Genomic DNA, 20,885 nt, shown 5'->3' with positions numbered 1-20,885 from the left:
ATGCTTACCATTAAAGTTATAAAACGTATGGAGTCAAGAGCAGAAAGTGATTTTCTTTGTCTTTTGGTCTTTGATTAACATGACGGACAGCAGCAGGAATATTGGACTGCGGTCCCTTTAAGAGTTTATCCACGGACCCAATATACTGTTACACAACATGCGTTCTCTTTCTCAACTATTTAACGTTCCAAAACTGACTGTGTTTTACTGGATACTTGCCAAGATGGGCATTTTGACATAATTTTGTATGTATTTGACTGTTTTAGCGCAGTTAGCCACTAATTATGGTATTTGTGGCTCACAAGCTTTTTGGTGTAAGTGCGAAACCTGCGGGAATGACTAAAATATTGCGCAATACAAGCACTATTTAACCGGAGCGAATGAGACGTGTGTGTGAGAGAGAAGGGGTCGTCGGAGAGAAGAGAGCGAGAATGCACGGCTGACGTTATTGCCGGTAACAAAACGGCCGATTCCGATCCCTGGCCGATCTGTCGGTGCATCTCTAGCGATAACGCAATGTGAAGATTCGCTTCGCTTTTGGTGTGCACACACAGTAAGAGTCCATCCAAAATGTCAAATATGATATTTTGAGTCGATTCTAGCAAGGAAGTGCATGTGTTTGCATGACTTTGTTGTGTTTGGGACAACTTGAAAAGTCTAATATTGTGTGGTCTTCAGTCATTTAGTGTATGATGCCCAGTTTTTCTCTGTAGCCATTTACAAAGTTGGCAAGTGTATGATGCCTAGTTTTTTTCAAATCGTTTTAGATTTCTAAACTCGTGTATTGTATTCCAGACTTTACACAATAATTTATTAATGTTATCATTGTTTTTTGTGTGTGTAGAATTTGTGATTACACGTGTATTTTTTTAATTAATTAATTTTGATTTAATAAAATACTATTTAATTTTATTGCGTTTCATTATTGTTATGAAGCAAGAAAACATATTTTAAAGACTGACCAGCATGTTCAAATGTGAGGCTGGTAGTGCTTGCTGTTGGTTACTGCACATTACTGCAGCTATCATTAGATCTACTCTACCGGGTCATTTTATTCACTCGCCCCTGGACACCCAACATTTTCTAAAAATGGTCCCCAAGCTATGTAATTCAAATATCCCTGCATTATGAGCTCAGCTGGTCTCTGTATCACTAACTCTTTCTCTCTCAGGAAGACGGACAGATTCTTCCAAGCACAAGAAACCTCTGGCATACTCTCAGCTAGAGGTGATGCTGCACCACCAGAGATTCAGATTAGAAACAGATTTTTCAGTTCATGCTGCTTTTTTAAATGATTAAGGTGACTATATAGTGAGAGTGTTTTTGGCAAACTGAATGCCTCATATCCTGATTTATACATTTGAAACCCCTAGCATTGAAATTAAGCACCTAATTAGGACTTCCTGCCAGAAACACTTACTCTTTCATTGAGAGACACAGGTTGGCATATTATATGTTGTAATACACCACTCAATGCTCCAATATTTTCTATTCTGATGATTCAATTTGTACTTGTTGCTCACAGATTCATTCAGAGTCTTTCTGAATGATTTCTTGAATCAAAATTCACTAAAATAAATGAAATATTCATGACAACACAACATATATAATCACACTATCAGGCTGCATGAATGTGTCATTTCCTTCTGAGATTTTTCCAAGCTGGCAGCACACTTTTTCTGGATTGTATTGATCGTTTCCGGCTCACCAGTAATCTCTGTGTTCTTATCATCGTTGCCAAATTCACACTGAACACCGAATATCATTGGGCACCAATTAAGCCCAGTCCTGGACTTTACTGTGCCATCACTCCAGTCCATTCTAACACGGCACCTAATCTGTGCCCGGACTCTGTCAGATCGCGTGAATGGTGAGATGTGAGTTATCGTTAGTTGATTTTTTTTTTTTCAAGTCTAGGGATGATACATTCCCTCTTGTCTCTGTTGCTAAGATACATAGCTCACATGTGAGCGAGAATCATATTAATGATATGAGCCTGGGAACATGCAAATTAACTGATGTGTGATTGGATTATGAAATGTGAATGTCATGAATATAATAATGTATGATCATTTGGTTGAGAATACATGAATGGGATCTAATTGTGAGCGCATTGATTGTATGTGCATGTGGCAGGTCTTTAACACACAGACACTCAACCCAAAGTCTATCAGTCTAAAGATCAAATTAGAATGAAATGGGAATAAAGATCTCATTCAGCTAAGATGCAAGCACAATGAAAGATGGAGAAAAATCATATTTCGTCTGAGTAAAGAGACCTGAGCATCTGCCTGACAACCCAGCCCCAATTAGTGAGAGAGGGTGGTTCGGTCGGTGTGTCTGTGTGGGTGGTGGGTTATCTGAATTTGTGTCTGAGAGATGTTTCACTCTTTTTGCTTGCTTTTAGGGTTCACAACATGTGTTTCTGTGCTCAACCTAACTTTAACTCTTTCCTCTCCAAGCTGAACTCAGTGTGTGTTTGTGTGTGTTTGTGTGTGCCTGTGTGTGCGTCTGCGTGTCTCCAATTCTCTCGCACAGACAGGTCGGCGAATTTCATTTTCTATGACAACGGTAAGAACGATATGATCAGACGTGGGATATTACCCACAATTCATGTGTGTTTTCTCTCTTGAGTGCTGATGTTTCCAGTGGATGTGATTGACACGTACAATTAGTCTGACAGATATGCGAGTCTCTGTTTTCTTATTCAGATCCATCAATTTGCTGCATTTTCCAGTTGATGCAGTGACACAATCCAATTTGAAATCAGTATCCACACATTTGAAATGACAAGATTCGGTGTTGTTTTAAAAGAGTCGGTGGTGAATGCTGAGTGATTCCCTTCCCCGTGGTGGTGCTTTAGATTGGGCTGTATCATTGCCTTTCGCTCTCTCATTCTTGCCTCATTGCCGTTCGGCTGATTGGCTGTGCATGGATTCCGCTGTTGTGATTGAAAAAGTCCACTGTCATTCTGATGTCTTTTTTTGCTTAATATTTATGCAGCACACACACACACACAGACACAAGGAGCGAACAGACTTTTTTATATCTAGAGGAAAAGTCTTTAGTGTGTGTGAATAAAAGCATCCCATTCCATCCTGATGTCCAGGCCTCTGGCAGTTATCAAAAGGGGTGAGGTGGGGTTGGCCTAGCTGATTGCCTGAATGTTAATGCGTGCATTTTATGGCTGGACGATATGGCTGAAAACGTTATATCTGGGTATTTTCAGCTTTTTGACAAAATGCAGTATACATATCTATACTTTTTTTCAAATAGCTAAAAACTATTTGAAAATAACCAAGACATAGATTCCAAATATTACTAACTAAATCATCCAAAAATAATGATATTTAATCATTCTTATTTATATGTATAACAATAATATAATATAACTATATATACATAATTTTTGAAACTATGATACTATATATATATATATATATATATATATATATATATATATACAGAGTTCTGGCATGAAACTCTAGATGAGTTAATTTTGTGCTTTGATATGAAAGGATACAGGCTACAGCACACGCCTTTGTGCGTGCAATTGAAGAGCACACGCTCCGAGCACAGGACCGTTTCCGCTCTCGTTTTGCGAGCCCCACCCCTGTGTTAATTGTGTTAAATATGTTTAACGCGTTAAACTGAAAAAATGTATCGCCTGTGTTAACGCGCTAATTTTTTACACCACTAATATATATATATATATATATATATATATCATAATAAATACACTGTAATTTAAATTAAAGTAAGATAAAGATTAATATAATATAATATATATTTTTACTAAACATTTTAAGCAAGTAAAATGCCACACATCTGTTAATATTTTTCACAAATGGTTGACAGTTTTATTTTAGTATCTTTGAGACTATTATAATTATACAAGTATACTATCATTGAACTATTTCAGTGCATTCTTTTATATACCTAAATATTGTTTATTAATTTTTATTTTAGTTTTAGTACATCATCAATTATTTTAGTACATCAAGTTACACTAAATGAAAATGAGAAATGTTGCTTCGGCAACTAGCTGAAATAAAGTAATGTTTTATTTTATTTTATTTAATTCAGCGTTTATTTCAAGTTACATTTTTATGGTTTTAGTTATCTATAATAACCCTGATTGTTGAATCTTATCAACCTACTCACATATTAACATACAAGTTGTGACACAATGAGCAAGCATGAAACTATCCTACTGGCGCAGTCTTACAAACGTAATGGCCAAAAATCATTAGAACATCCTAGAATTAGTTCTGTTTCCATCTGCAACAAAATAATATACAGTATTGTAAATATTCAATATATCATCCAGCTGTAGTGTTTGTGAAGGTGTGCATGTTTGCCTTAGTGTACTTGCTTTTATGGCCCAAAAGAATTGTGGCAAGAGGTCTGGTCTGGTTTTTCCTTCACGAACACACCAAGTACACAATTATCTCAGCTGTTTGTCCTCCTGCCAATTCCATGGTCTTCATATTGCTCTGTATTGCTCCATTGATAAGTTTCCCTCTTTTTTCCCCTCTTTCTCATTCTTTCTCTCTTCCTGTCTATTTCTCGATGGTGCTGAGTGTGTTGTCATGGTGATACCCATCTGTCCACGGTGTGAGTGTGTGATGTCTTATTGATGAGACAGTGTGACTGTGTGCCAGAGACATCCATCCTGCCTGCTAAACAGCACACACACACACACACACACACACAAATTCACATGCACGTATTGTTTTTGCTGGTCATGCTGAACAACTCACACCTGTCACCTGAGGACATATGCACACATACATACACACACGTACATGTTTTTACATGTGTGCTGTTAATATGCTGGACAGCTCACACCTTCACAAGACAGAGGGCAGGGAACACACACACACACGCACACACACTGATTGATTAATTTGAATTAAACATTTGGTGGTGTTCTTGGAAAGGTCTTCATTGTCACTCACGCTGGCTGCAGTGATGTGTATTGTCCTCTGGTGAGCTTCTGCTTCTGTTCTACCTTGATATGCATTAGCCTTTTCATGGAGACGAGTGGACTTTGATTTAATTACCGGCCCTTCCATCAATTCACATCCTCTTGTTTGTTTTTGGTGTGTGCCATCATGTACAGTGAAAGTCAGTTGACGTAATCTTGGTGGCAAATTCATGATGTGCAGTACTTTTGAAGTGGCATCCAGATTTAATTTAACTTGAATTGATTGTTTAGTTTCTGTCTTCATGCATGGTCATCCATTGTCCAAATTGCATGGCCGCTCACGACTGACCCCTTGCCTTCTCTCCTCACAGTGCATCTATTGTCAGAGACGCTGCAGTGTGTGACGGCCACAGCCACGGGGATCCAGTACCAGCAGTCTTGGCTTTGTATCCTGTGAGTTACCTGAATCTGTCTTACCTGTAATGCTGACCTTTTAGAGGTTCTAGAACAGGGGTGTCTGAAGAAATTCCACAAGACAGTCCACAAAATTATTATAACTAGGACTGGCAAATTAAATTGCATATTTAATAAAAAAAAAAAAAAAAGTCCAGTTAAAAATTTTTGGGTCAGTAACAATTTTATATATTTTTTTAAAGAAATTGATACTTTTATTCAGCAAGGATGCATTACATTGATTAAAATTCACAGTAAATACATGTATATTTTTACAATAGATTTCTATTTAAAATAAATGCTTTTCTTTTGAACTTTTCCTGAAATACTGTATTAATGGCTGCTGAAAATTCAGCTTTGCCATCAGAGGAATAAATTATATTTTAAAATATATTAAAATAGATAGTTAATTTTTATATTTCACATTATTCATATTTTACTGTATTTTTATTAAATAAATGCAGCATTGGTAAGAATTTCAGACTTTTTTCAAAAACATGAAAAAATATTTCCAACACCAAACTTTTGAAGGGTAGTGTGCTGTATATAAATATTTAACAATAATAAACAAACAAACACATTTAATCGTTATATCCAAATAATATGTAAACTACAGTATGTGTGTCACGATACCGCTACTGTGAGGAGCGAGGAACGAGGAGACGTCGAGTAAACTTCAAACTAACAGACTTTAATTAACATCCAAGGAACCAGGAACACACACCTAGCGGGGAAAGATGAACATTCAATACCAGACAAAGAAACTTAGAACAGGACTCACTATAAATACACAGAACTTGACGAGGGGATGACGAGACACACCTGGAACTAATGAGCAATAAAACACATGGGAAAACTAGGTCAGGGCAGGCACATGGAGAGGAAAAAACACACAGATAAAGTCCAGGGGTGTGACAATGTGTTAAGTGATAAGCAATTAAATGTAAATGTTTTTGTATATATGCAAATATTATTGGGTATCATTAATTCAGCATATAATTAATTACATTTGACTGTATATCAATTGATAGCCCTAGTTTTAACTAAGAAATATTTGTGCCCAGTTGTTATAAATGTGAAATTAATTTAATGACCATATGTTCTAATACAAATGTGACCCTGGACCATAAAACCAGTCATAAGGGCCAATTTTTTTATTATTGAGATTTATACATCATCTGAAAGATGAATTAAATAAGTTTTCCATTGATGTATGGTTTGTTAGGATAGGACAATATTTGGCTGAGATACAACTATTTGAAAATCTGGAATCTGAAGAAAAAAAATCAAGATATTGAGAAAATAGCAATGCATATTACTAATCAAATGCATATTACTAATCAAAAATGAAGTTTTGATATATTTACTGTAGGAAATTTATAAAATATCTTCATGGAACACGATCTTTACTTAATATCCTAATGATTTTTGGCATAAAAGAAAAATCTATAATTTTGACCCATACAATGTATTGTTGGCTATTGCTACAGATATACCCGTGCTACTTATGACTGGTTTTGTGGTCCATGGTCACAAATGACATAAACTCTTTATTCTCTATAGCAAAAAAGAGCCAGAACTATGTGTCCAGTGTAACCTCAGCATGTAGCAATGAGATTTGAGAGATGCTTCGTACAGTTTCTCCTAGTGAATGCTGTCCAGAAAAAATATCAAGATAAATGGAATATTCTGAGGTCAATGTACAGAATGCTCAGAAGACTTATCTGTAGCAAGAGTACAACATCAGATGACACTCATAGACATAGACACCTCAGTACAAAACAAGGTAGCGGACTTCAGAGTCTCTCTGAAAAAATGCAAAAAAAGCAATCAGTCTGAGAGGTTCGGTGAAGAAGGCCAATCCAGGGTTGAGCCGGGTCAAACATGCATTATGAAAGCAGAAGCTTTTGCCAGTATTACTTTGCCACTGCACTTCTGTGCCAGTGAGTGCTTGAATCATCAATTAAAAGTCATTTATCACCTTCACTTGGGTTAAGATGTCTTCATAGTGCTGATGCGTTGTCAGCTGTCTATAAGGAGTTAGTCTAGTGAACATGCGCCCTGGCATGTCCTCCTGCCATCTCACTTGAAATTCATGGTTCTGACTTTAAAATGAAACTGCTCAACCTCTGATAGACAGAGGTATTGTGATAATGAAATACTACTGGATCAGTTTGAGCATGGACAGTATAATCATTTCATGAGGCCAGTGAGGAGGCGGATGGCCTCAGGGAAGAAGTTGTTATCATGGCAAGATGAACTTGTGTGCATGACTAGCATGTCTGTCCAAGGAAGGAAAGTGAATAGGTGATGCCCATGATGTGATGGGCCTGAGGATCTTTCAAGCCCTATTTGAGGTTCACTGGGGTGTAAATCTCTTCAGATGGTAAGTGTATCCTGGTCTTGCAGTAGTAGGAGGCAGAGGATTGGCATTGGGTTGGGAAGGTTACTTTTGAAATGTAATAGGTTACAGATTACAAGTCACCCTATTTAAAATGCAATAAGTAGTGTAACTATTTCAATTACTTTAATGTAATGTAACTGATTACATTTGATTACTTTTTGATTACATTTCTAAATTTCTATTGAATGTTTTAAACAATTAATAATTTTCAAACATTTAAACCAGGCAGGGTTATCCAAGTGTTAACATTTTCATACATAAGTGTAATTTAATTCCACATTTTATTCTCAGTAGCTGTAACAGATTACAATTAAATTTATTTTGTAATTAAATGACGTAACTCTGTTATATGTAGCTCACAACACACACTACAGTTTAAAAGTTGAGGTTGTTTTGAAGGAAGTCTCTTATGGTCACCAAGGCTGTATTTATTTGATCAAAAATACATTAAAAACAGTAATATTGTGAAATATTATTGTAGCCATTACTCAAGTCTTTAGCGTTACATCATCCTTCAGAAATTATTCTAATATGTTGCTTTATTGCTTAAGAAACATTTCTTACTAGTATTAAAGGTGCAGTAGGAGATCTTAGAAAATGCTAACTTTAGCCTGATAGCACTGAAAGTGAACGTCCCACCCTCCCTGCAATCGCCATCCAAAGCCACGCCCCCTGAACGTATGAACGCTCACAGACCAGAATACCAGAGACAACATTACTACAATAAGCTACATCAGCGGTTCTCAATTCCAGCCCATGTTCCGAAGTGAAGTAAACTTCAACGGATTTCCCCTGCTCAGGGAGTAGGGGAATCTGGTGTGTTAACTAAGCGAGACATGCAAAATATGCAGAATGGGAAGACTGGAATTGTGAACCGCTGGGCTACATCATGTGTCATTCACCGGTGAGAAAACTTTAAAAGTACTAGACAATACTAGGAAGGAAGATCGGGTTGTTGAGGTTTGCCACTGCAAGGAGGATTAGCTGTCCTTCCTGATACCTGTCTTAGGTGTCAGTTTATTGTGCAAATAATGATAAATGCTCTCACTGACATGGCTGCATCAACACTGCTGCTGTTCCTGAAACCACGCCGCCTTTCTTTGCGTGCACATTTGGGCGGCATTATGCTAATATTTCCACATAGTGATGTAGACATGTGGGGGCGTGTTAGAACGAGCCGTTTTAGGTAGGTGTGGTTGACTCTTAACTTTTATAAAGAATATCTCTTTGGATTTGAGACTTTAGTCTTTGCAACTTTACAGATCTTCTTTATGCACCAAGAGCTTGTAACACTCCAAAGAGAAAGGAAAACTTGAAATCGCATCATATGACCCCTTTAAATAGAAGTAACATGCTATTTGTACTAATGTTTAAACAGCAATGGTGGGCAGGGCTAGAGAAATTAGCCTTTGCCAACAAGGTTGTCTCAGTGTTTTTAAAGAAAGATTACACAAAAACAAACATTAGACACTAACAAACCTTTGTGAAATTTTGAAAGCTGTTGATGAAAGTAAATTTATTCTGGAACATCAGTCTATAATAGTGGATCATTTACCTAGGAAAGCTCACAGTGGGCTCATTTTTTGTTGAGATTGGATTGATAGAAGCGTAGTGGAATGAATGTGTCATGTTACTATTTACTTGTTACATTTTTTTGTTACATCAACAAAATAATTGATGACCTTGAGAGCTCCCTACTAACCGTATTGACCCGAATATAAGGCGATGTTGTTTTCTTGGAAATACATCTGAAAAAACGCGGTTGTCTTATATTCAGGGTCTAGACTTTGACATGTCAATAATACACCCACAACAATAGGTGGCGCCAAATACGCATAAAATGAGTGTGCCATGAAATACGTAATGTAATGCGTGTTGTAAAGATCGCGAGTAAAATCAAAAGAGAAAGAAAACCTTACAGCTGCATGAGTCATGACTGTCACGTTAGCCTGATGGGACCAAACTCCCTTTGTGATTTTAAAACGTAAGACAGTACCCAGATTTGAAGACTACAGTAAGATTTAACTTCTACTCTTAATAAGATTTTGGTAGGCTACTATTAGATGGATAGCTTAAATGTCCTAATTCAGATGGGCTGCCTGTTTTTAAAAAAAAAATTTAAGTGTATAATTTTTTTATGTGATTGTTGGTGCATTTTACCAGTTTTTACCATACTTTCAAAACAAAAATGAAAATAGGAAAAATATGCAATATGGAAATAATTGAAGACAAAATGTGTTTTACTGAGAAAAAAACAAGATTTGGCTTTTAAAAAGCCTTTTTCCAAAAGGTACATCTGGAAAAAGGGGGGTCGTCTTATAATCAGGGTCGTCTTATATTCGGGCCAATACGGTAGTATCTCTAAAATATGTTTCTTGATGCTAACACAAGGATATTAAGAAGCGGCATTTCACACAAGCACACCCACACACAAAGTAGGCTACAACAAAGGTGTGTTGTCAATAGATGGTCTTTTTTTGACTGTCTGTTAAATCCATAACTTTTAACACTTTGACATTTGTGCATTTGTGCCAGGGGACTCAGTCTCTCTTAGTATCCCACACATTTGTTGCACAAACTAACAAGTCTTATTTTCTATTGGCAAATACAGCACGTTAAATGGTGTGATTTTTCACCAACATCTCACTGTTAAACTTAAGCAGCAGCTATATGCACAGTGCTACAATTTTTGTTACCACCTGCTTAAAACAAGTGGTAAACGGAATTTTATATAAAAGGGACAATTATGCAGATTTTTCTAGTGATACTGGCAGCAGTGATTCATTGAATTATGATAAAATGAAGGAGAACAGCATTATGACTGGGCTTATATCCAGAAACACAATGTAGTCAAGTGCACTTTGTGCATTTTAAAGACCAAAATCAGGTGACTCATAAAAACCACTTTCTGCATTGTAGGAATATTTTTCTTCCCATACTTGTACTTGGATTTACATTATATTATTTCTATCCTACAATCAGAGATTAATATCGATCTATGTATCCATCCATCCATCCATCACAGTGGGATAGATAGATGGATAGATGGATGGATAAAATGCATTTACCAGTTCTTACATCATGAACATAAACTTTATTAAACGTGAATGAGTAAATTAGATGTATTAATTCACATGAGATCATAAATTTAGAGATCATAAATCAAAAGTCATTGAAGACCCTCAGACCCTCTTTGAGGTCAGAAAAAGCCCTAAGTGAGGTAAATAAAATAAAAAGACCAAGTTCAGCCAATGGCCCACACTAGCCTAGTGAGCAGAAGATTTGTGTTTCTTTGAATTATGTGTGGACAGTTTTATGGGCAAGAAAGGGAAACAAGTGGAAATGTTGGCTGACCCACAGCAGCTCTATGTCTTTACATTTATAGTAAATAAAACAGAGCACATAAATGTGCTTAATGTAAGGCTGCAAGGTTACCAAAGTGCTTACGGAATGACACAACAGCTTTAGCATGGTTTAGATCAGACTATCCCAGGGCATTTTCCTTTTCTAAAGTTTCTTGTGACCTCAGTACATTGCCTGAGTTTTATGAGTATTAACTGGACCAGTGAGACAGATTCAGCGCCCCTGTTGGCAGGGTTTGAGTTTAGGGCCTGTTATTAATGCATATTTTAAGTAAATTAGACGTGCGACAGTGTACTGTTTAATTTTGTTCCTTTGTCCAACCTTTATGCTAATATTTGACTTGATTTATTAATGCAACTTACTGTATCTGAAATTACCAAGTCAAGTGTATTGAGTGCTTTTATCTTTTCTGTTTTAATATAGTAAATTGAGTTGATATTAACCTCATAATAGGTGGCCACATGCCTGAAACAGAAGTTACACACTTTTTTAACTTTATAACTTTATAAGCTTGAAAGAAAACAGGAAGTTCCTTTTTTTGCCACCCGGCCCACAAACAAATTTTACTTTGACATCTCTGTCCAAGAACTTTCTGTAATCCCATTAAACCTCAACCAATGGATTTGTTAATGTGTTTGCTGTACTCCTGTTACATATTGAATTAATCGGATACTGTGCCAGGTACATTAAAGCACTGTGTAAATCGTAAAGAGGATTTATGATGATTTATGAACTCTTTGTGACAGCTGTAATGTGAAGAACCTGCAGAGGCGGCACGTGTGTATCTCACGCCTGGATCGTCCACAGAACTGGGGGGAAAACTGTGCAGAAGTCCGCTATGTTATCCTTATTCTGGCACCTTCAAAGATGGTAATATAATCACACACACACACACACACACACACACGTTGGGTTTCCAAGTTTTATGGGGACATTCTGTAGGCATAATGGTTTTTATACTGTACAAACAGTATTTTCTGTCCCCTTACCCTGACTCTACCCCTCACATAAAACTTTTTGCTGTTTTAGATTTTCAAAAAGGATAATTCTGTCTGATTTATTTTATAAACTTGTTTCCCTAATAAGGGACCAAAAAATGTCCTCACAAGGTCACAATTTGCTGGTATTATAATCCTTGTGGGCACATTTCATCCCCATAACATATACCAAGGCCACACACATTAGAGGGTGACACGGGAGTGGATTTTCAAACCTCTCCCGTCCTACTCCCACAAAAAAAAAATCCTGTCCCGTCCCAATCCCACGAAAAAACTGGGGGAAAATCCTGTCCCGTCCCAATCTTTTTTTGGCCCAGTTTTTTTGGCCGGAAAATGTGTTTTTTTTTGTTATTTTGTTGAACTGAAAGCCAGCTTAAACAATGCACAGTGTGCATTGCACACACATTAAATTTCATGTAAATTATCCATGCTAACACACACGTTTTCTATTTGAATTTTTTCATTTGAAAGTAGTCATTTCAATCTCTATAGATTTATTTTTCATACATGGAGTTTCGAAGTTTCTCGCTCAAGTTCACATGACCGAGACGGCAGAAAGCGCATCCTGTTTGCTTTAATTATTTTACAGAAGTGCTACGTTTCATTGTTATTCTGAGTGCACACAAATAAACGTAGAGTATTTACAGATTCGAAAGATGTATTACTTTTATCTGTATGACCAAAAATTACGGAGTATTTTAAGAGCAAGTGAGCGTACCGGCACCTCCATCTGTCCTGCTGCGAGCGAGTTGCTGTTCAGCTTCCACACAGACACTTCAATACAATAGCGCACATTTCTCTAGGTTAACATTAGATTGAGCGGCCATGTAAAGTTGTTACTATCTTTTAGATGATAAGCCATATTTGAGGTCGATGAATGATAGGCAAGCATTTGGATTTCCTGCCCGATGTACTCTATTACCACATAGACCTGTCGTTAACGATCTGTTTGTCACGGACTGCGTACGTCATTCACTTAACCAGCCGCACCAAAGCAAACAGGAGGAGAGCATAAAGAGACAGGGCAACTAGAATTGGGTTCAAAATTAAAATATACAGTTTATAGTTTATTTATATAAAAGGTATATTTGTGTATAAAGTTGGGTATCATAGTGTTATTACGATTCCCGGTCCCACCCACTCCCACTCACATTTTTTTCCTGTCCCGTCCCAATCACGTGATTAATAGTGATTTTGTTTCCCATCCCGCGGGATTCCCATAAAAATGTCAGCCTCTAACACATACACATTGTGTTTTTATTAATATCATTACACTTTATTTGCTCTGTTTTATTTTGTGAAACCATACTACGTATATAGAAATAACCGTTTAGCCGTGAAGCCGTGGTTTACAGTGAATTTATAACAGCTAAGGGGGTTATAAATTCACTATAAACCATGGCTTCTTGAGACTTATTGCTTTATTTTACAACTTTAATATATTAAATTAAATTATTGTTTGTGTGCAATTATACATTTAATTTCTTAATAATATTGTTATTACAGGTACTTACTATAGGTTTTGGATTCGGATTTAGTTTAGGATTAGTTGCATGTAAATATTAACAATTTACTGTTATTACTATAGTAAGTGTATATAACAAGTAACAAGACAATAATGCGTTACCTAATTTTTAACACTCTTACTGAGTTTGATATGATTGCCGTTTCATTCTGCTTTCTAAGGACAGGTTAAGATCATGAGAGTAATTACAGTTTTATTCTATTGACAGTCCTAGTTTTTAACAGTAAGAAATAAAAACTAAATCTGAATATATTAGTAAAAACAATATTTATTTATGTGTTTGTGTCTCAGTCCATAAATAGTCTGTATTTGTGCAAATTTTTGTCATTAATATATAGAAAAATATTTTTCAGATAATATTTTAATTTTAATTAAAAAAAATATTTAATTATGGAGAGAATATATTTTTAGAATATCACACTTTTTCCACATAAATAGTTTAAATTAGTACTTGTTCATTAAAATATATAGTTGCCTTAATATTTCAGGAAAAGGATAATCATGTTTGGGTGTCCTTGGCATCAAAAAGTAAAAAAAAAATAGACATGAAATTACTGGGGTATTTAGATAAAAATTCTGGGAAAATAGACTTGAGCAAAAGTGTCTGTTTGCTCTCTTTTTAAACAGTTTGCTAATTTTGAGAAAAAATTGAGATAATAAAATCAGGTTTAGGCATACTAATGCTATCATGTTCAAGTCTTAAAGTCCTGCTCCTGTGTTTCTTGTTCCCCCTGCAGTCTCCCTGTAAAGTCTTTGGGGCCCCTGGCTCCCGCCAAGACCATTTTGTGTATCTCTTTGTGTTTACATCATAAATCTGTGTGTTTGTGTGAATGTGTTTACATCTGTTTACATCTAATCACTCTCTCTCTATTTCTTTTTCTCTCTCTCTCTCGCTCTTTGTTCTAGCATGCACTCATCTCTTTCTGTCCTCTGCAGTTCAGTACAGCAAAGTGTTTTTGCTTCGTAATCTTCTGCTCTTCTCACAAACTCAAATCACATTGCACACACACGGACAAACACATATTCTCATTACATTAAAAGCTGGATTTTTATGCCGGCACATGTAGATGCATCCTCTTTTCTTGCATTGTGTTTTAAAACAATAGACGGCACAAATGTTATATAACTTAAAATACCAATTGGACTCAATCCAAGACTCAATCCAAGATGATAAAGCATTTTCTGCTCAGAAGATGAAGTGATTTCTGGATTACTACATTGAATATTTCCTTTAATAGCAGTCGTAAATGAGTAATGACCGCCAAATATGTTTGATCTCTGTATTTGGCGTTTCTCAGAAAAGCACTAAGACGGCGATGGAGCTGGGCAGGACGTTCGCCAGCATGTTCTCGGACATCTCCTTCAGACAGAAGCTGCTAGAGAGTAAAACCCAAGAGGAGTTCAAAGAGGCACTGCTCATCCAGAGGTACCACCTGACCGCTGCCAAGCGTAAAACCACGGCTGTGGAGGGCGAAGAGACAGACCCACACAGTCAAAAACCACTGAAGGTGTGTGCGCATCGCAGCGCGTGTGCAGATGCTTAAGGTTCAGTTCTAATGGCTTTTATGCAATTGTTTTCCACTATTCTCTCTAGAGTCCTCGTCCGTCACTTTCTCTTTCTCCCTTTGCCTTTTGCTGTTTGACTTACACTCCAGTGATTAAGTTCTACTGAGCATGTAGCAGCTAATGAGAATTTATCTTGTTTGTTACTCCGGTTTGACGCACACACACAAAGTCCGATTCGGCATATGTGAGCATTAGACCACCCTGGCTGAGGTTAGCTGCCTGTAAAAGACCTCTGTTTTCTTCTCTTTAAAGACAACAGCGGAGGCCCAAATAGTTGTGTTTTTGTTTTTTTGCGTTTTTCACTCCATCACACATCTGAAGAATGGTAACCAGGTGGAGAGGATCATTACTGTGTGTGTGTGTGTGTGTGTGTGTGTGTGTGTGTGCATGATCACTTGCGCGTGTGCACACTGAAAGCTATTCATCTCTGGCAAACGACCAGGAAAGGTCTCTCTCTCTTTCTGTATCAGACACACGCTGTCATGATGAATGAGTGCGGCTCAGTAATGAACACTTTAAGCTGTACGACTTATTTAAACATATCCTGAGACAAGGTTCTCTCTGACTGACAGAAAACAAGCTTGTCTGCCAAAAAGAGGCTAATGTGGGTCATTAATGTGAGATGGACAAACTGCTCCGCTGCCAAATTTTGACCTGTAAAGCCTATTAAAATTTGATTAATCCAACAAGACTCTATATTTGTGTCTGGGGACAAAGATACACACACATACACACCAGGGCTTCCTACCTCACCCATAATTGGTCCTAACTACATGCTTAAAAAAATCCTGTAGTGTTTTTCTGTTTCTTTTATACTGTAAGGTTCAAATTGTTAACGTTAGTTAATAGATTGGGTGTTATGAACTAAAAATAATTGATATTTTACATAATTTATTCATTATAATTTATAAATTTACTAATACATTATAATATTTAAAGTTTTGATCAAACATAAATTATCAACGAACAATAGAATATTTATACAGTACTGTTCAAAAGTTTGAGGTCAGTACGTTTTTTTATTTTTAGAAATGAATACTTTTATTTAGCAAGGATGCATTAAATCAATCAAAACCGACAGCAAAGATATTTATAATATTACAAAATATTTCTATTTGAAATGTCTATTCATCAGTATCAACTTTTCCAAAAAACATTAAGAAGCACAACTGTTTTCAAGTATATTAGAATGATCAGAATATTAGATTTCATTAAATAAATGCAGCTTTGGTTAGTGTAAGAGACTTCTTTCAACAACATGAAAAATCTGATAGACTCCAAACTTTGGAACAGTAGTATAAATTTACTTTTAATATTTATGATAAATGCTGTAAAAAATTATACCTAATTCATTAACATCTTAACAAACATCAAGTGAGACATTAATTAATTAACTGCTTAGAAAGATTTTTATTTGAGTAATTTGTCTTTTTAACAAATTCATTAAAATAACTTGTTTATCAAAATTGTGAGATGAAACACATTGGATATGCTGTACATTTGAGTTTATATGAAGCTAATGTATACAATCAAAAGATATGATTTCTATTTATTGTCTTTGTATTATTTTGTATTATTCGGGTCTTTCTCATAATTTTAAATTCAGACTGCAAACTCACAATTAAAATATATAGAACAAAATATAAGGTCATACTGATGCCAAAACACTAATACACAAAAGTAAAAAAAAAAAGATTAAATACATTTTAAAATATAATAAAAATGTAATTATAAAAATATATATGCACAGCTGCACACACAAATCCACAATTACAAAAGTGTATGGGTCAAAGACGAAAAGGGTGTTTCCAGCATCAAAAAAATAAAAGTATAATACAACTTTAAATTTAGTTTTTTCCCCATACATTAGAATGTGTCCTGTTTAACTTTATATTTTTCTGAACAAAAAATAATGACAATCATGCATTTTTTACCATGTTTGACAAAAGACACACTAAAATGCCATTTATATACTTCTATACGTAAAAATCTTGTTAGGCGTGGGGGCGTGTTAGAACGAGCCGTTTTAGGTAGGCGTGGCTGACTCTTAACTTTTATAAAGAATATCTCTTTGGATTTGAGACTTTAGTCTTTGCAACTTTACAGATCTTATTTATGCACCAAGAGCTTGTAACACTCCAAAGAGAAAGGAAAACTTGAAATCGCATCATATGACCCCTTTAAAACATGAATCATTTGATGGCATATTAAAAGACTCTAAGCAGTGCAGCCCTCAAATATCAATTAACTTTAATTTTTAAATCTTTATACTTTGCTAATGTCCTTCAAACCACTAGGTTTTCCCATTTGCCAGCACAAAGTTTTTGTAAGGAAGTGAAAGTCATTTAAAATATAATAAAATTTAGTATGATCACATATTCTTTTTTGTATTTTAATATGTACAGGTCAGAATAAGTATATTGTTTCATTTTTACATAAACATATCTGTTACGCTGAATGACCTTGGTTTGTTACTCTGAATAACGATTTGCCAAAAAGAGAGATAATATTGCCATTGTTCCCATAACTGAAATGTTTTTAGCATAAATCTGTGTCATTAAATTAGTTTTAATAATATTCTTGAGTAAATGACTGCAGAAGCAAATGTTGAAATATAATAAGCATTTTACTGATGCTCCCCTGCTATGCTTGCTTAGCTTGTCACTTCGTTTCTAACTTGTTCGGACTCAAAATTGCTGCTTGCAGCCATATTTATTAATACTTTCTGTTTGCCAACATAAATTACATTATCAGGATGAATATTTGGGGTGGAGAATCCCCTCAGTGATCTCTCTTGAACTTGTGACATACTGTGGTGAGGGGGGACACTCTGCCCAGAAATATTGGCAAGCTATTATTCCAACAATTGCAATCCTTAATATCCTTCTCTTTTCCTGGTTAATTCACATTCACACCAAGCACGACAATGATAAAGATAAAGATTTTAAAAAATCATAAAAAATAAAAAATTCTATAAAAGAATAGCAGATTCCGCAGCACAACTAACGATAAATGCACAGAGAAACAATATTGTTGGATTTTTTTATTCCAGCTGATGAATGATAAAAGCATTGACAGCCAATCAGAATCCATTCAACTTTAAAGAGCTCCAGCATTTAAAGTGGTAGATAAACAAACCTGCAGCACATGCTTAGAATGAACAGTGCTATTGTTCATCGGTGTGGAGGCTAACATAGTTACCGTTATAGTTATTTAATAGTTATTGTTCTTGGTGTGAACAGGCTTTAAGAGTGCCACCTAAGCTACTGGGTCCACACTTACTTTATTAGCTTTTTGTTTTTTTACAGTGCCTAGTGTCTCCCTCTGTTCATGGGTGTCTATAATTAATCAATAACACAAATTTAACCATTTCAAAATGCATTCAGATATTAATATTTATTATATTTAACACATATTTGTCAATGCTAAACATTCCTCATTTATCTGTAATATCAATAAGATGCTAAAATTGTTATTTATACAGTGATGCTGTCATTCAGTGTAATGGATGACACTGTGGTGTAACAGTTTTTTGCATTACACTGGATGACAAAACCATTACCCTGAATGACGAAACTTCTACTTCAGCTAATATTGCAGGCAACCAAATGGCTACCTATTTTCAAACAGTGAGCTTGACCAGTAAAGATAATCGCAATTATTCATAACATCTACTTCTTTTTCAAAAAATCTAACAATAAAAGTGTTTTTTGGCATTTCACTGAATGACATGTGTTTTTGTAACCTACGTTACCGCACCATGAAAAGATTAAATTATCAAGTATTTAAGAGCAATAAACTCACGTTTCTGCAGCACCACACGGTCTTTCAGGAGCCATTTGATGATGTCACAGACTGTCGAATGACTATCAGTTTTTTATTTGATTTCAGAATAACTTCTTATTCCTGTTACACTAAATGATCTCTGATAAACTGCATTTTCAGGGACAAAGGTTCCCTGTTTATTTAAATACTTTAAAAAAGCAATAAGACAGTCCTTTTAATATAACACAGCCAACACTTACTTGAAAACTACCACTTACTTGGTAAAATCAAAGTACGGACTATTACACTGAATGACAATTTTACACTTTGGAACAATATTTCCCCCATATTTTGACATTTTATTGTCTCAAAATATCAAAAATATGAAAGTAGACAATTTACTTGCATTTAAGATGTTTTTTATGTATTTAAAATGACATTTGTAAATGTAATTTGATGTGGACACTAAAATGGTGACATCTCGTCTTTGACCCATACACATTTTATGAGCGCTTTTTATTTATAAAATGCTTAAGCCAGTCTAATGCAGTTCTCTGAAATGCACGTGCCAGATGTTTTCTGATGCTACATTAATGGATATTTAGAGTAATGTAACAGGTGTCTTGACTGTGCTTTGCTGATGTAGTTGTAATGCTTTTGCATTGTACTAATGCTGTTCTAACACTGGGCTGTCTCTCTCTCTAGTCTGCAGAATCTGTGTTCTCTCATCTTGTGTCTCTCTCTCTGCTGTGCAGGGGGCCCTGTGTGAGTGCGATTACACTGAGCTTCTGTGTGTGTACGTGTGTGTGTACGTGTGTGTGTCTGTGTGTGTGAGGATTTAAGTAAGAGAGTGTGTGTGTGTGTGTGTGTGTGTGTTTGTGTTTTTTCACACTGTATCTTTCCTCTTGTAGTGTAACGCGGTTCTAACACTGGGCTGTCTCTCTCTCTAGTCTGCAGAATCTGTGTTCTCTCATCTTGTGTCTCTCTCTCTGCTGTGCAGGGGGCCCTGTGTGAGTGCTGAGCTTCTGAGCTTCTGTGTGTGTACGTGTGTGTGTACGTGTGTGTGTCTGTGTGTGTGAGGATTTAAGTAAGAGAGTGTGTGTGTGTGTGTGTGTGTGTGTTTGTCTGCTTTAACACAGTATCTCTTCCCTTGCAGTGTAAAGCGTTGTGTGAGTGTATGTGCTTTTGTGTGTGTATTTGCTGTGATTCGGCAGGATTTGGGGTGTATTATGTTTAATTGGTGTGTGTGTGTGTATGTGCTTTAATCCTGTGCCTCTCCTGCTGCAGTATTGCAGTAAATGTATTTAAATGTTTTGACTTTTATATATGTAGATGTATGTACATGTGTGTGTGAGTAATCCTCTCTCTCCCTCTATCTCTGTATGTGTGTAGTGTAGAGATTTTTTCAGAGTGGGCAGAGGAATCTATGAGGATCTGTGTCGCCGACTGCCTCTCTACCCGTCTGACTTCACTGATGGTGTGTCAAGCATAAACTTACAAATGTTTTTAACATAAAGGATCACATTTTGCAGATGTTCTGGAAATTGTTCTTTTGTGTGTTTTCAAAAAGGACATATGGTCCTCCAGTGGTCTTATTAACGTCTTAGTTATATTTATAGATGTGACAGTAGTTCAGATGATTTCATAAGAGCTTGTCTAGTAACAAGCAGGACCAGGAACAAACAGAAATGACAAAATGCTATATTTCTGGGTTTTATGTCACTTTATATTCCTCACAGAGATATACTGTACAGTACAGCCGAGCATTCTGAGGAAATAATCAGATATGCTCTTCTGAACTCTCCTCTCTCTTTCTCTTATTGCATTAAAAAGTCTGATTCATTTTGGTGAAACAGTTCATTTAGATATAAGCTGTTAAAA

At 35.9% G+C, this 20,885-nt stretch overlaps 1 protein-coding gene across 4 annotated transcripts in view; it reads left to right on the top strand.

Moving 5' to 3' along the window:
- slc4a11 (solute carrier family 4 member 11) overlaps window positions 1–20,885 on the top strand; it is a 50,643-nt gene that overhangs the window by 14,019 nt on the left and 15,739 nt on the right. The window contains exons 5-10 of one of the 4 annotated variants that reach the window (XM_016240155.1): window positions 2,539–2,571; window positions 5,302–5,383; window positions 11,897–12,020; window positions 14,972–15,181; window positions 19,710–19,769; window positions 20,397–20,481. In XM_016240155.1, coding sequence (XP_016095641.1) covers window positions 2,539–2,571; window positions 5,302–5,383; window positions 11,897–12,020; window positions 14,972–15,181; window positions 19,710–19,769; window positions 20,397–20,481 — 594 coding nt within the window. The remainder of the gene's footprint in view (window positions 1–2,538; window positions 2,572–5,301; window positions 5,384–11,896; window positions 12,021–14,971; window positions 15,182–19,709; window positions 19,770–20,396; window positions 20,482–20,885) is intronic. The other 3 variants (XM_016240156.1, XM_016240157.1, XM_016240158.1) reach the window with 3 other exon arrangements.

Source organism: Sinocyclocheilus grahami, unplaced genomic scaffold (genome assembly GCF_001515645.1).
Source record: "Sinocyclocheilus grahami isolate Dianchi unplaced genomic scaffold, SAMN03320097.WGS_v1.1 scaffold583.1, whole genome shotgun sequence".
NCBI classification, from domain to species: domain Eukaryota; kingdom Metazoa; phylum Chordata; class Actinopteri; order Cypriniformes; family Cyprinidae; genus Sinocyclocheilus; species Sinocyclocheilus grahami.
Note: the sequence above shows the minus strand (reverse complement) of the source record. Positions and strands in the feature narration are given on the sequence as shown.